Below are 17,636 nucleotides of genomic sequence, written 5' to 3' on the forward strand. Positions count from 1 at the left end.
TTCCACGCCAGAAGCGCAGAGCCACGAAGAACACAGACTACTGGTGTGTCAAAACCTGGCCCTGAAAGGGAAGTCCCGGTCCCTAGAAATCAGTTTGCAGAGCTGGGAGGATGGGTGGGTCGGTAAGGTATCTGCCACTAGAATATGTCTCTACCAGATAAGGCATTACAAAAGGTGAGTAACTTGTTCATCTAACAGAGACTTCTAGTTGCAGAGTCCTCACCTTAAAATAGTTACCCAAGCAATACCATCGCCGGAGGAGGGTCTGTAGTAAAGTGACCCTTTTGGCATGGTTAACACCCTCCACACTGCCCAATATCTGATGTTAACTTGAATGAGTGTGTGCTGGGTTCCTGCAAACCAGGCCCCAGTACCTGTGTTCTTTCCCTAAACTGTACCATTTCCTCCACAGTTGGCACACCCCTGGCAAACAGCTAAGTCCCTTGTAAAAGATATCAGTGGTACCAAGGTCCCTGCAGCCAAGGAGGGTATTTAAGGGCTGCAGCATGTACTATGCCACCCTAAGGCACCCCTCACCAAACACATGCACACTGCCATTGCAGACTGTGTGTGCTGATGAGGAGAAAAAGGTAAAGTCGACATGGCATCGCTCTCTGGCCTGTGGAACTGCCTGTGGCATAGGTAAGTTACCCCTCTAGCAGGCCTTATAGCCCTAAGGCACTGTGCATTATACCACAGGTGAGGGCATAGCTGCATGAGCAATATGCCTGTACAGTGTCTAAGTCCATTCTAAGACATTGTAAGATCAGTGTAGCCATATTGAGCACATGGGCTGGGAGTTTGTGAAGTTTGGTATCAAATCTTTTAACACAATAAAGTCACACTGATGCTAGTTTTGGATTTATTGTGCAGCTGAGTGTGTGTTTGGTGCTGACCTGCCCAACCCCCCCCCCCCGGTAATGATCGTAACTCCCTAGGTCTGTGCCCTGAAGTCATGGATACATACCTGCAAACTGTTTCTTTCTGAGCGCCCCGTCTCCATAGGATTCCATTGGGTGCCCAACACCAACTTTGTCCTCTGCACCCGGCTGACCCAATGTTGCTGGGGGTGCACCCTTGGTGTATTCCTAAACTTTGCCCTGTGGACACCTGAACCCTCGAAGAATGGGATCGTAAGTCAAGAACTTACCTGCAAATTATGTTGTAACTTTTTTTTCCCTAGGATTGCATTGCTTTCTATGAGAATTTCCACTGTGTCCACTTTTGAAACTGAAAAGTATTACTTACCTGTAAACTGTTTAATTTGTGAATTTCAAACAAAGTGCATATGATGCTTGATGGTGATACGTTGTTGAAACTGTGCTTGCCTGCAACAAAGATCCTTCTGGTTCTAAAAATTAAGTAACAAAGTATATTTTTTGGCACGTAAAACATTGGCCTGGAGTTAGTTATTGAGGGTGTGCCTCATTTCTTGACTGCGTGTGTACAATAAATGCTTAGCACTACCCTTTGATAAGCCTAACTGCTTGACCACACTACCCCTAAAGGAGAGTATTGGTATTATCTACTTTAGCCTCTGTAGAGCCTCTAGGGTTCCACTAGACTCTGTGCACAATATACCTTACTTTGGTATAGTATATAAAGAGCCAGCTTCCAACAGGGTCTGCAAACCAGGATCATACTAAGAGGTCCTGCAAGAACAGAAACTGAAAAAGTACCCGTCCTTTCGGACCTGACTGTTCAGGCAGTATTGTTTAGTAAATGTGTGCAGAGATACCCACTTTATCCCCTGACAGCTGTCATAGACTGGAGCTCCACGTGCTAACGAAGTGGTTGCACATGTTGCTCGGGTAGAATGAGCACTCAAACCTTCAGGTGATTACTTATTGGCCAGTGCGTAGCACATCTTACTACAGAGTACGACCCATCTGGAGACGGTCCGCTTCTGCACTGTCTGACCTTTCTTCGCACCCACATACCTAACAAAGAGTTGGTCATCCACTCTGAACTCTTTAGTACAATCAAGGTAGAACGCCAACGCTCTTTTTGGCTCCATGCGGTGGAATCTCTCCTCTTCCTTAGAAGGATGCCGGGGGATGAATTGGGCTACATGAAAGAGTGTGACCACTTTTGGCAAAAAAGAAGCCCTGGTGCAAGTCACCACTTTGTCAGGATAGATGGAAAGGTATGGTGGCTCAGATGACAATGTGCCTGAAGCTTGCTCACTCTGTGGGCACATGTAATGACCACAAGGAAGGCTGTATGTAACGTTAGAAGCCTGAGAGTACAATTGTGAAGAGACTCAAAGGGAGCACACCTGAGAAAATGTCAGAGCCAAATTCAAATCCTATTGGGTCATGATGAATGGTGATGGAGAAAACATGTGGGTAAGACCCTTAAGGAACCTACTAACTATAGGAGACTTAACAAGGGTTGGTCAGGGAGATAGAAGACAAATAACCTTTGCAGGTGCCCAAAGCAAAGCCCTGCTGGGCCACAGAAAGTAAAAACAAGAGAACCCTGGAAAGAGGGATAGAGAAGGGGTCAACAGACTTGTCTGTGCACCATGTCACAAATTTATGCCAATGATAGGCATATACCATTTTGGTGGAGGGATGCCTGGCTGTCAAGATGACATTACATACTTCGGGAGGAATGTCAAAAGCTGTCAACTGCCCCCTCTTAATCTCCACGCAAGAAGGCATAGACTGGACAGTTTTGGGTGAAGAACCCTCCCCTGCTGCTGTGACAGATGATCCCCCCGAACGGGCAGTCTGATCGGAGGATCAATGGCCATGCGCAACAGCTCAGAATACTAGACTCCTCGTGCTGAGCCACAAGGATTATTTGAGCCAGGTCGTTCTTGATCTTCTTGAGAACTCTGGGCAGAATTGGTATTGTTCGAAAGACATACAGAATGCCTAAGCTCCACTTGAGGTGATAATAGCTTAACTGCTGACATTGCGCGTTCTCTGCGGTGGCAAACAGATCTAACCAAGGCTCTCCCCACTGCTGAAAGAGACCTTGTGCCACCTACGGATGGAGACGCCATTCATGATCGACCAGGCATTGTCAGCTGAGTTTGTCCACTCTGGCGTTCAGAGAGCCCGCCAGGTGTTGAACCACCAGAAAAATGCCCTGATGTTTCAGCCATGTCCAGAGAAGCAGAGCCTCCTGACAAAGAATCTATGACCCCACTCCGCCCTGCTTGTTGCAGTACCACATGGTAGTGGTGATGTCCATGAACACCTGCATTACGTTCCCTTTGAGAAAGGGAAGGAATGCTTTCAGTGCCAGTCTGATCACCCTGAGCTCTAAAAGACTGATGTGGAGCCCGGACTCTACCATAGACCAGACGCCTCTGACCTCCACCTCTCCCATGTGGCCGCCCCATTCAAAGAGTGACGCATCTATCAATACTGTCAGATCTGGAAGGGAGAGGGATCTACTTCTGACTGACCCAATCGCGGTTCAAGAGCCACCACTGGAGATCTTGTACAGTTCCCTCTGAGATCTGGACCATGTTGGAGAGATTCTCCTGATGCTGCGCCCACTGGAACTTCAGATCCCACTGCAGAACCTGCAGAGACCATCTGGCATGTTTCACCAGCAGGATGCAGGAGGCTTTGAGGCTCAGCAGCCTAAGAGTCATTCTCACCGAAATCCAGGATAGAGGCTGGACCATTGGTATCACAGCCTGACTATCCTGGACTCGCTGCTCAGGAGGATAAGCCCGAAACTGCACTGTGTCCAGAACAGCTCAGATGAAAGGAAGCGTCTGAGAGGGAGTCAGATGTGACTTTGTCACGTTTATAGTTAACCCCAGCTAATGCAGGTGGTCCACCATAGGATTGAGGTGGGAGACGATGGCCTGGGGCGAGCCTGCCTTCAACAGCCAGTCGTCAATGAGCTGCGACCACCGCCGTAACACTCGAGGGGCAGTGGTAAGGCCAAAGGGGAACACGGCGAACCGAAAATTCTCGTGGCCTACTGTGAACCACAAGTCATGTCTGTGGGCAGACAGGACAGAAATATGGAAATAGGCACCCTGCAAGTCCAAAGCTACCATTCAGTCTCCTGGGCCCAGGGCAGAGAGAACCTGAGTCAGAGTGAGCATTTTTAACTTTTCCTTCCTGAGGAAGAGATTGAGGGACCGAAGGTGTAGGACAGGGCGGAGACCCTTGTCCTTTTTGGGCACCAGAAATTAGTGAGAATAACAACCACGACTTACTTCCGGCACAGGGACCGTCTCTATGGTTGCCTTGGCCTAGAGAGCTGTGCCAGGTAATCCTCCGTCATCCGATTTTAGAATGGTGGCATAGATAGAGGGGTAGTTTCGAAGGGGAGGAAGCAGCCCCTGTGGCCTATTTACAAAATCCACCTGTCTGACATGATGGACTGCCAGTGGAGCAGGTGATGGCGAATCCTGCATCCGAGTGGTCCCGGGTGGGGGTGTGTTGGACTAGGAAGGTTTGGAGGCTGCTGCAAAGAGGGGAGGTGAACTGGCTAGACCACTGGTTCCTTGATCCAATAAGACGTTGGATCCCACATCCCAGGCCATGCAGGCCGTGGCTGGAGGGGAACGGACGTGGCTGGGGGCCCCTTCTGTAGTCAGAAAAGGGGCAAAGAGCAGACTGAAGGGGTTAAGGTCAGCTGCGAGACCAAAGGACCTAGCCATAACCTGGAACTCCTCAAAGACCTCGAGCCCTGAGCCTACTTTGTCTCCAAAGAGACCGGTGCCATCAAAGGGCATATCATAACGGTGGATTGGACATCACCTGAAAAGCCAGACCTCCTCAATGTGTCGTGGCGCCTCAAGGCCACCGTCGATGCAACCGATCTGCCTAGTGAGTCAGTCGTATCCAGCTCACATCGTATTGTGAACTTCGCTGCATCTCTCCCATCAGGAACAGCTTGGGCCTCCTCCGGGCCCTGTGGCCACACCTGCGCAACCGTGTCCCATTAAATTAAGGTGTATGCAGTGTTCATGAACCGCAATGCCAGGCTGGAAGAAGAAAACAACTTCTTCTCAAGATGATCCAGTCTCTTGGATTCTCTATCTGGGGGTGCAGAAGTGAATGTGCCTGGGGAAGTGGAAACTTGGATCACTAAGTTCTCGGGGGTTGGGGGTTGCGTCAGGAACACTGGGTCATTTAGAGTCAGTCTATGGCAATGGGGGATTGTCCTGTTCATACGAGCCCCTGTGCTGGGTCTGGACCAGGTCCCCAGCAGGACATAGTAAGGGCTTAATTAAAGCGCAAAAGGGGTTCAGAAGAGGAAGCCCCAAGTTGAAGAACCTCTGTCAGGAGCTTAGTCCTGACTGCCTCGCACCACCATTGAACAGGACGCTCCTTCCTCTGTAACCACGGTAGGGGGAGACAGCATGCCAGTGTAATGGGAGATGTCCTGACCACTGACCTCACCCAGGTCCATCTCCCAGCCAATAGGGTTTTCTAGCTGGTATTCTAAAGGGTCCTGCGACCCCTCCCAATCCTCATCATACCACAACCCAAGACAATAAGGGTGGGGATCTGACCTATGGAGCAAGGTCCCTGTCGAAGTTGGAATCTGCATTGCGCGACGCCGGTCCGGATCCCAATTTGAGTCGGCAATGAGGATGGAGTCGACGTCACCTGGGGGCATGGGCGTCATCAGAACTGCCGCCGGGGAAGGTCGAGGGGGCCCCTGTCAACCCTGCAGGGCACAATGCCAACGACTGATGCAGAGCCGACCGACACCACTTGACGGTGCGCAGGCTTACTGCTCAAGAAAAATCTCCAGATTCTGACTGACACCTGGAGAAAATTCTAAGGTAAGGAATCTGCAAATAGAAGTCTCTATCAAATAATACATTATACTTATTAGCATCTTTGAGAAAATCAGTCCTACCTAGTCATGCAGCAGTATGCTGCTTATTTGCAATCAAAGTGGAAAAGCTAAGTCTCTGCCTGCCTGCTGCTTCAGTCACAGTCTCCAGCTTTAAGTTTTAATGCATTCAGTCCTGTTATAAAACAGTGAGTGTTTATTTGTACATCTGCCATTTTTATTATAGCCAGAGAATGAAAACCCTACCTTAAGAAGGTACTGTATACAGAAGTCCATGTGCAGAGCACCAACAGGTCCTGAGATGGGCTTGCAAATACAATGGAATACTATACATGAATGTGAATAATCAACAGGCGAATTCAGGTTAACGTGCAACTCTGGTATATTGCTTATTTTGTTTTTCCCAGTCCTGTCCTATGTTATAAGACAACTCCTAAAGGTCCTCAACTCATCCAACTCCCTTTGTCTGTCATAACCCTATCTATGTTGATAATTTCCAAAGCCCCTGTGGTGACAGAAAAACTGCAGGCTCATAAAAAGAAAAAGGGAACTTTGAATAGCCTGGGCTCCAGGATCTAGGTTATGTAAATTAATTAACACTTCTTGCTGGTTGGACCAAAACTTAAGAACCTGGAACCAGATATGCCCCGTCCGTTTGAATGTGTTAGATGCCTTTAACATGGTGGTTTGTTATTTCCTCTTATCATATGTAGGAAAATGCCACTGTTGGTCCCCCCCCCCACTTTGTGCCTAATGTTGATGCCAGCTTTGATTGGGAAGTGTTCTGGTACCCTGCTATCCAGGCCCCAGCACCAGTGTTATTTCCCCAAAACTGTACATTTGTTTCCACAATTGGTACAGCCCTGGCACACAGTTAAGTCCCTTCTAAAAGGTACTCATGGTACCATGGGCCCTGTGGCCAGGGAAGCTCCCTCAGGGCTGCAGCATGCATTATGCCACCCTCAGGGACCCCTCACTCGGTACATGCACACTGCCTTGCAGCTTGTGTGTGCTAGTGGGGAGAAAAGACAAAGTCGACATGGCACTCCCCTCAGAGTGTCATGCCCACCAACCACTGTCTGTGGCATAGGTAAGTCACCCCTCTGGCAGTCCTTACAGCTCCAAGGCAGGGTGCACCATACCACAGGTGAAGGCATAACTGCATGAGCACTATGCCCCTACAGTGTCTAAGTCAATTCTTAGACATTGTAAGTGCAAGGTAGCCATACTGAGTATATGGTCTGGGAGTTTGTCAAAAACGAACTCCACAGTTCCATAATGGCAACACAGAATACTTGGAAGTTTGGTATCAAACTACTCAGCACAATAAACCCACACTGATGCCAGCATGGGATTAATTGAAAAATGCACACACAGGGCAACTTCGAGATGTCCCCTGTATGTTAGCCTAACTGATAGTGTACGACTGACCAGTCTGTGCAAGCCTGCCACTTCCAGATGAGTTTCTGACCACATGGGGTGAGTGCCTTTGTGCATTCTGTGGTCAGAAACAAAGCCTGTCCTGGGTGGAGGTGCTTCACACCTCCCCCTGCAGGAACTGTAACACCTGACCCTAACACACCCCTAAATTTAGTATTTAGGGGCGACCCTAACCCAGCTCTTCAGATTCCTGACGACCTCAAGAAAGAAGGACTGCTGAGCTGTAAACCCTGCAGAGAAGAAAAGGAGACACCAACTGGCTCAGCCCCAGCCCTACTGGCCCGTCTCCTGCAACAAAGAGCTGCAAGAAAAGAAGCAACGCGTTCTGCAGGACGAGCGACCCCTGAAAAGCCTCCAGGAGACTGCCTGCATCACTGAGGACCAAGAAACTCCAGTGGACAGCGAATCTGTCCAACAAGAAGACAAAGACACCATCTTTAAAGGGACTCTCACCTCACTCCAGAAGCGTGAGTCCAAACTACTCTGCACCCGACGCCCCTGGCCCGTGTCCAGAGGAACCAACTACCCAGAAAGGATCCCCAGGCGACTCCGACTTCGTGTCCACCCGGAGCCGACCTCTCCAAACCCCCACAACGACGCCTGTGGAGGAAATCTCGAGGTACCCCTGACCACGACTGCCCTGGACGAAGATATCCGTCACCCGGAGAAGCACTGCACACGCAGCCCCCAGGCCCGAGAGAAACCGACCACCAGTGCAGCAACAACCAGCAGGCGGCCCTCACCCTTGCCCAGTCGGTGGCTTGCCCGAGAAGCCCCTGTGCCCTGCCTGCATCACCTGTTACCCCCGGATCCCTCCATAGAGTTCTATTGAGAACCCGACTCCCTGTTCACACACTGCATCCGGCTGCCCCGGTGCTGCTGAGGGTGTAGTTCCTGTGCCTACTGTCCCCCCTCCTCCCAATGCTCCTTCAAACGCCCCTGGTCTGCCCTCCGACATGGGTACTTACCTGCAAGCAGACCGGAACCGGAGTGCCCCTGTCTCCATAGGTGCCCATGTTTTTTTGGCTCCTGTTTGACCTCTGCACCTAACCGGCTCTGTGTTGCTGGTTCTGGGTGTTGGGGGTCATCTTGAACCCCCAGCGTTGGGTTACCTATGCCCAGGAGACTGAACCCAAAAGTTTGTTACTTACCTCAAAAACTGTACTTTACTTACCTCCTCCAGGAACTATTGAAAATTGCAATGTCCACTTTTAAAATAGCTTTTTGCCATTTTTTTTAGAAAAACTGTGTACATTGTTGATTCTATTCAACGTTCTAAGTATTACTATGCAAAGTATCTTTCATTTAATGTACTTACCCGGTAAATGAATCTTGTGGTTCTAGAAATAAATTAACAAAATAATATATTTCTAGATGAAAACCTATTGGTCTGGAGTAAATCATTGAGTGTGTGTTTTCACTTATTGCTTGTGTATGTACAACACATGCTTAACACTACCCTCTGGTAAGCCTAACTGCTCGACCACACTACCAGAAATAGAGCTTTAGTATTATCTATTATTGCCTCTGTCAAGCCTCTTGGGGAACCCCTGGACTCTGTGCACACTAAATCTCATTAAGATATAGTATATACAGAGCCAGTTTCCTACACCATATCTCACCACAATGATTTTAAATACATACAAAGGTTCTTTTCTACTGCAGTAACTTCCTCCATGCAATCATATACAACTTAGATAAACCTTATTACCAGCTTTACCCACGTACCTCTGTTCCTGCTCCTTTTTTTTCAAAATGAATGTATGGCCTCTCATGTCTGATCTTTTTAAACTTGATCAATTATAATTTTTTTACATTGACAATATAAAACTGTTTCTCTAGCTGCCTCAATTTCCAGGCAGCTGTTTGCAGTCATTATTGTCTGGATGTTGACTTGACGCACAAACTCAAGCTGTGAAATTTGCTTTATTCTCTACTTAGGAAAAGGTACACCTAAATATTCTCTTCCAAGTAGATACTTACAGCTTCGAAAGTCCATGCTAGAGAAGAAAAATGATTTACCTTCACAGGTAATTTTTCCCTAACAGGTATCATCTAAATAAATGCATAAAACCTAACAAATTATCTCTGCATTTAACCTAATAACTCTAATACTGCTAGGAGTATCATCTGGTATCATGTAATCTATCAAATGAATATGTCCTTCTTTTGCACCTTAAAAACTATTGAGCTACACGGTTGTCTCCGTGAGTAACCCACGCGGGGCCTAAAGATGAGAAAAGTCTATTTTACGTCAATAACTATAGAGTAATGAAGAATCCCTATAATGGTAACCAGAATGTTGTCTTGCTTAAAATTAAAACTTAAGTGAGAAGAAAATGTAGCTCTTTGGGCCTGATAACTTCAGAGATTAACAGAAGTGAAATAATTATTTTTTTGGTAAGTATTAAAAGGTCAGAAATGTATTTTTATGTTACTGAATAACTTTAGATATGCAAAGGACTGAGTGCTTGCAGAATCCTATGATATGAAATGAGACAAGTATCTCATTCAGTAAAGCAATGAGTCTGAGGTGATTTACGTTTACCACTGTGCAATCAAATAAGCCAAAAAGAGTTTCAAAGAGTTTCCTTGCGGAGTATGATGATTTGATGTGACGAGAGTAAGATTTTGTGCAATAAACTACTTATAGAGATAAAATCCTTCCTGGAGAAACAATGAGATTCTACAAACGAGAGAAAGGCTCCCCTTTGCACCACTTTCTGCACAGGAATAAGTTATTGAAAAATAAAATCCGATTATATGGGAGAAATGATTTTTTGTTAAATAGAATTTGAAAGTTGATATTTTAGGAACCTCATGAAGGCACATGTATCTCTTTGTGAAATCTACAATGCCTGTGAAAATATGATATTCCAGTGGAATCGTAAGAGATATTTATAGGTGAGGGCCGTCTTGTGAAAACTAAAGAAACAGCCGGTTTTAACAAAATCCTCTTTTGTAATTTAAAACACACTAAGGGGATGCCTAAAATGTATTCAACAAACATACTTTCAACAGAACTTACCTGCTTGATGGTCTCTAAGACAATGGAGGGTGACTGCACAGAGAATGCACTCCAGGTTTTCTGTTCTGCAGAAGCACTTGCTTTGGTGAGCAGAGGAAAATTCATATTGTATGCATTTTGAATCACACCAGCCTCCTGGAATGAACCTACAAATGAGTCCAACGAGAATTAAAGGTTACTAGAATCGGCTACCACTTAATGAAATAAGGAATACAGAGAAGAGTCATTGTTCCCTTAGCCCATAATATGCCTGACTGGCAAGCTACACTCAGAGCTTTCGCAATCTCATTTTGGCTAACTCTTATTATCACAACCCAAAATGTAGTTAAATCAGCAGTGAGTGCCACTACATGTATTTCTATCTCAGACACTTCAGTCCCTCTTATTTGCATATTGTGTCAATCCAATCATTAACCCTTCCACACTGGAGCGCCATATGTTGCACATTGCTAAAGGGCATTCCCTAGCTATCATTCCGAGAGTTTATTCTTTCCTATACTTATAGAGGGCTGTTGCCATCACTCAGTTTCAAAAATTCCAAACTGCCCACTGAACAGGGCTGCTTTCAACACGTATTCCTAGTGCTCCAAGATTACACAAACAATAAGAGAGAACGAATGTCCACGCTTTCTTGATAAAAGCACCCTGTTTATTCCAAAGTGGGCGGGGATGTGTGGGGTTTGGGCATGTCTATTACTTTACGCCAGAAGCTATATGTAGAAGAATAATGTGCGAGTTAACAGTTTTGCCTCTAAAGTTCCACCACTGAAAAATTAATAAATTACTGTACAATAAATCCACGAAACTCACCAACATGTGGCATCACTGCATACGAGAATTGGTGGAGACCCATATCCGCTGTTGCATCAGGAAGCTTTGGTGCTCTCAGTCTGCATAAAAGAAGTAAAGATGCACCTAGAGATCATTTCATTATTATAGCTCTTTACTTACACTGAATACATCTTTACACTATGTCAACAACCTAATCACAACACTATACAGTTATTTTTCTCACAGAGAAACAGAAGTCGGGCAACCAAAAGGCCTTAAGGAAACATGTAACCCTGACTCTCCAAAGTTTGTACATTTGAAATAGCCATCTGCACTTATAACGTTTTTTTGTAGATTATTGCTGTCAATGCACATATCTGATGCTGGGAGCTACAGTATTGCAACGTCAATAAAAAAAACAGTTTTTCTTTGCAATTTTGCTTTACAGTTGTGTTAGACCTGTAAGCCTTAGGGCGGTCTTCACCAAGACTTTTTGCCTTACTCCTCCTGTTGTTGTTGAATTCGTTTTCCTGGCTTTAGTACTGTTAACCAGTGCTGAAGTGCCTCTGTGTGTTCTCTCCTTTAAACATGGTGAAAATGGCTTACACCCAATTGGCACATATAATTACATGCAAGTCCCTAGTAAAGGTTTACTACCTGTACCCAGGTCCTGTAAAGTAAATGCTAATAGTGGGCTTGTGGCACTCATTGTGCCCACCCCCTCCACTTATGTAGCCCTAATAACATGTTTCAGGGCTGCCAGTGCAGCATTTGGGCACAGTTTTAAACTGCCATTTCGACCTGGCAAAACAAACCTTTTGCTAGGCCCTTTCAAACACATAAAAATCAACCATAGGGTAGGCTCTACACAGCTCATACGGCAGTGTGAAGTGTATTTAAGAAGTTGGAGAAGTACTTTTAAGTTTGACATGTCCTGGTAGTGAAAAACTCCTAAACTCGTTTTTCACTATTGTAAGGCATACCTCTCCCATTGGATAACATTGAGCTACCTTATTACGTTTAATAAATGATAACTTTCAATTGGGAGCAAGTGCGAATGTCAGGTCTGTTGTCTTACGAATTGTAATATAAAACCCTCTTTAATGGTAAAGTTGGAATCTAAGTCACAATTCTGAAAATTACTTTTTTTTAGAAAGTTGGCATTTTCTTGTCCTAACAATTTGGAGCCTGTAGCCTTAGATACATGACTAGGTGTAGCTGGCAGTTGGTCTTTGTGCATTACTACCACATAGTGAGATGAAGGGGGAATATGTGGTGGAAGGATGGGCCATCTCTAACTTGGTAGCGAGGAGGAGGTGTCACATACTAAACTTACATATCACAAAGGCTCTTTCCCAGCGCACTCACAAAGGGTTTCACACTTGTTTGTGCTCCAGACAAAATGGGCCCAGGGCAATAAGGCAGGAAATTCCAAATACCTTTAGAGGTGGAAACTTCCAGAATATTCTCTTACTTCAAAGCTGATACCAAGTATAAACATTGGACCCTGAGACCCAACTCTTCAGTAGACTTCCAGACCTATGGAGCACTTAGACGGGCTGCTGTATAATCCCACAACAATCAGGTTTCATTCGTAACTGCCAAGCTAACAATAATACATGCTTAGCAGTGGCCCTCGTGGAAGTAGCAGAATGCACCCATCAGCCCCTGGTCCTCTTTTCCATAGACGCCGAAAAAGAGTTTGACAGGGTAGACTGGGCGTATCTTTCCAAACTCCTGGCTAAATTCCATAGAAGCCCCAAATTGCTGACCAACATTCAAGCTAACTTTCATCAGCATACAGCGAAATTGAAGATCATTGGTACTCTTACCCCAAATGTCTCACTCATTAGGGGGACATGCCAGGGTGGGCCCCTTTCCCCTTTGATTTTTGCACTCTCTATGAAACACTCGCTAGAATCCAGACCAACCACAATATTCAGGGTATTAAGGTGGGTGATAGGGTGCACAAATTAGCCCTATTTGCTGATGACATTTTATGCTTCCTTACCCATCCTTCCACTTCTATACCAGCATTCATCAAAGAACTAGATTCTTTTTCTGAAATCTCTGGCTTCAAAGTGAATTTCACAAAATCCTGGGATATGGGAGTAGCTGATCTACTCGGCGATCTAGAACAATGTGTTCGACAGGCGGGGTTCCAATGGGCTTCACGTAGTATTACTCACCTAGGAATCCAACTTACCTCAAGTACAGCATATCCATGTCAAGGCAGCATCCCTCTACTGCTAACTGCCCTATTTAAGGATCTCTATTGTTGCGGCAGAATGGAAATCTGCTTGATGGGCAGACTCAATTGCCTCAAGATGAATTTCGTGCCTCACCTTCTATATGTCCTCCAGACCCTCCCTCTTCCGATTCCTAAACCAATGTTGGTTCACATTTCAACTGAAATGTTCCATTTTATCTGGGGCAACAAATCCCCAGGGGTGGCCAGGGCAGCTATGTGTTGTACCAGAGCGTACAGGGGCTTGGGGTTTCCTGATATATTTGCATACACGCTCGCTGCACAACTGCATCCCTCTTTTGATTGTAACCATAATCCAGATGATAAACCTTGGGTACACGTAATGCAGGGCCATTCCTTAGTCCCCTTGAATGGCTTGTTGTAGCTTACACTCAAGGGTCCCCTGGGCCCATCACTCCTCCCGATTACATCTTTTCTGTTAAAATATTGGCATGACGTACGCAGTAGATGCACCTTCCCTTCTTCCCCCCTTTCTCTCACACCTTTGACGACTAATCATGATTTTCCTCCTGGAGCTCTTCACCCTTGCTCTTTTACTTGGAACGGAAACAAGGCCCATATGTTGCAGGCTTTTTACGATGAGGGCGTTCTGAGGACAAACAACTCCCTTTGGGAGAAGTTCAACCTCTCAAGCTCCATAATATACAGAATAGCCCAGGCCATACACTGGGCAGGACTCCCAAAGGCCCGTGCGGCTATGGAACACAATTAATCTGACCCCTGAATCTCTTTTCCATTCAAATGTGCGAGGCAATGACATTTCATTACTTTATCCTTATATTCTTGCACTCATCCCAGCCAAGAAACATGCCCACATGACAGAGTGGGAGAGGGAACTAGGGACTGAAATTTCTGAGGATACATGGCGATTAATACGGCAAAGGGTGTCTTGCTCATCAATATGTCTTAGACATAGAGAAAACGCCTACAAACTAGTTACCCATTGGTATTTGACATCTGTGCGGTTGTGTAGAATGTTTGGGAGTTCTGACTCTTGCTGGATGGGGTGCGGGGAATGGGGCACCTTTCTGCCCAACTGGTGGTCTTGCCCTTTAGTATAATCCTTTTGGGATGTAATCCTTAAGAACAACTACAATATCACCAACATTACACTGCAATGCAACCCTTTATTGGTCCTTCTAGGAGATTCTGGCGCGGAGAGGGCTGTTCCCAATACAACCTCCAGAGGCCAGTTTCTATCATACCTCCTATTAACAGCATGCCTTTGTATAGCACTAATGTGGAAATAGCCACATGCTCCCATTGTAAATCTGTGGTGGAGCAAGGTTAGGAATATATATGTTATGGAAAAGCTCACTGCAGTGTTCAGGGACAGGCAGGCCAAATTCAAGATCATTTGGTGCCCCTTCCTCACTTACATCCGCCGTCAAGGTAGGACACTGGGCCTACATCTCACAATGTCTAAGACACTCCGGGCCTTGGATATGTGGGTTCTCTTATTCCCAGAATCGGCAGAGGATTCTCCATAACTCAACTACACCCCAAGTATTCCTAGCAAATGGTCTTGATTTTCCTCGATAAGCCAAGTCACACAAGACAGAATAGCTGACCTCCTAGAGGCTCGTACTTTTACTTTGTCTATAAGGAGAGCAGATGGATGACTTAAGGTCTCCTCATACTCCAGCCCGCCTCCGTGGCTATGTATTGGAAATATGATGAAAATTATAATGATACCCGTTTTCTTGCTTACCTCGCTTTACTGATTCATATCAATGTCTGCTGGTTACCTTGATCAATGTTACTTGTTTTTTTTATATCTTAAAATGCAAAATAAAGTTAAAAAAAGGACTGCTGTGCTGCTCTACTGCAAGAAGGACTGTTTCTTTGCTGCCTGAGTGAGAAGGACTGGACCTGCACCTTGAACCCAGGACCACAAGAGTGACTCCAAGGACTGGTTTGCTGGCCTCCTGATCAGAGCCTGAGGGACAGAAAAGACTACAGCCCCCCTGAATCCTGCACCTGGATTCTGCTTGCTGCGAGTCCTGCCCCACAAGTGGTGCCACCACAGTTCTAGATCCTTGGAAGTGAGCCTGAAGGTGCATCATCAGCCAAACAGAGGCAGCTCCACATCGGAACCGCCACAGTGCGATGCATACCAGCAGCAGGACCAGCAGCAGGACCTCGCAACTCCGCTGTTCAACATATCCTCAATGCAGTCCACGCATCATAGCCCGCAACTAATCTGAACCACCACTGTGTAATCCAACCTTGACACTGGATCTCACAATTCTCCTCAACTAGAATGTAAGGTACTTTTTCACCGGGCCGAACTTTCTTTCATGTATCCAGCTGGTGCTTTGTGCTTCTAGGCACTGTTTTTACCTAAATATTTCAAATTGCATATTTCTAGTTCCACTGATAGGATTTATGGTTTTTTTTCGGTGGAAAATAATTTATTGCATTTATTAAATTTTAATTCAGGGTTTTTGCTAAATTGGTGTGGGATTCTCTTCTGTTCTGTTTTACCTTTATTACTATTTGAGTACTGCATAAATACTCCAAACATTGCCTCTAAATTAAGCCTAACTGCTTTTATGCCAGGCTACCAGAAGGTAGAGCACAAGTTAATTTGGGGTTTGCTTGAGTTTCACTCTGACAAGAATTGCTGCTTGAGTAGTGTTTCAACCCCTCAACCAGTAACCCAATTTCCTACAAGCTATCAGTATGAACAGTGCGAAAAGACTCCTCATTTGTGCAAAAGGAACAGCCAGGTCTCAGATGCCACTATATAAAATACCACCACTGAGGAAAGAAAGTTACCTACCTGTAAAAATCTATTACCAACTTGTAGTGCTGTTCATGTGTTCTACATGCTCTTGCTGTCCATTATTGAGCTTACAATATTACACGTTATTTGTCTTTGCAGAACTGTTTTTGGTTTCAAGGTGACTCATCATACTATTCCCGAAACCTACAAAGCACAAGGACACATAAACCACCTCACAATGTTTTTTGCCAACAGGGTGAATGTCTACATGAGAAGCAGTAGAAAGACTGTATATTGTAGATGATATAGGATAGCACAGAAGTTCAGATGTAAAAGCAGGTCTGTTACATCCGGGAAAGTGGTTGGACACATATGAATCCATAGCACTGAAAGCTGCAAACAGATTTTTATAGGTAAGCAACCTTTTCTATTTGCTGCACGTGCTTCTATAGGTCACATGCGCTGCATAGACTACCAAGCAGCACCCAAAACCTCTAAAGCAATGGCTTAGAGGCAAAACTGATTCATGCTTGGAAAATGGTTTTAAGGACTGTTTGTACTACCTATGATTCCCGACAGGCTTGACCATCAATACATTAATGCACTGCAAAAGTGTGAACAAAGGGTCAGGTAGTGATCTTACGTAAGCTAGAAATTACTCCTTTCTTTCTTGTGTGCCGTTGGCAATGTTTAATTTGAGGCAGTGGTTAAGGTGGGGCCCACCAGCATTTATTTTGGGGGACCTGCACTGATTTTAGCTCACCAGTCTTTGACACAGAGCACCACAAAGAAAACAAGAAAGGGAGATCAAACGAGAAAGAGAAACAGGTAAGCACAGTAACCAAGAAAGAAAACGAGATGAAAAAGAACAAGAGATAAAATGAGATAAAGGGGTAGAGAGTGTATGGTGATAGATAAATGAGTCATGAGGTCAGAATCAGGACTATGCAGCCTTGAAATCTGACACCCCTGTCATTTGATAGCAGTGGCCTTCTCAGCAAACATTTGGGCACCAGCACTCAGCCTGGGAGTTGGCGTGCAGTGCATTGGACATCTGGCTTTAGTATAACAGAGCTGAATGCATATGGAGGAGATACCTGATCCTATCTCCCACAAAGTGATCATGCACCACAAAGGGCAAACTAAAGTTGCAGACTAAGACGTTTCCTCGCGATTGTCTGGGAGTTTCCAACTTGAGCCTTGCCGCCTATAGGACTGTGGTGCCTGTTTTGAGGATGGTAAGCCAGGGTGCGGCCGGTAACCACTTTAGTTTTAGATTACCATAGACAGGCACCAAACAATGGAAATACATCTACGTTTCTTCATTGAAATAAAACATGTGGTGGTACTAAAAAGGCACGCTAAAATGCCATTACCTTCCCACTAACTAATGTGATCCCGAAGAAGAGGTCTGCACTTAACAGTCAGAGTGAATGCAGAACATGGAAATATAGATCAATGCCTTCAAAGACCTCTGGGTGGCAGTGATGCATAAGTAGTGGAGGACATACAAGTACCATAGGTCAGTGCGCTGACCTGATGATGCCTCAAGGATATCTGATTCTGCAGAATGGCTTTTCTTGTAGTGGAGAGGATGGGCGTATTTCCTCTTG

At 45.5% G+C, this 17,636-nt stretch overlaps 1 protein-coding gene across 1 annotated transcript in view; it reads right to left on the reverse strand.

Annotated features, from left to right (window-relative positions):
* Positions 1-17,636, reverse strand: part of MAN2C1 (mannosidase alpha class 2C member 1) — a 290,720-nt gene that overhangs the window by 21,480 nt on the left and 251,604 nt on the right. The window contains exons 23-24 of the mRNA XM_069222163.1: positions 11,066-11,145; positions 10,256-10,401 (exon numbers count right to left, since the gene is read on the reverse strand). Of these exons, the coding sequence (XP_069078264.1) occupies positions 10,256-10,401; positions 11,066-11,145 (226 nt within the window). The remainder of the gene's footprint in view (positions 1-10,255; positions 10,402-11,065; positions 11,146-17,636) is intronic.

Source organism: Pleurodeles waltl, chromosome 3_1 (genome assembly GCF_031143425.1).
Source record: "Pleurodeles waltl isolate 20211129_DDA chromosome 3_1, aPleWal1.hap1.20221129, whole genome shotgun sequence".
Taxonomy (NCBI): domain Eukaryota; kingdom Metazoa; phylum Chordata; class Amphibia; order Caudata; family Salamandridae; genus Pleurodeles; species Pleurodeles waltl.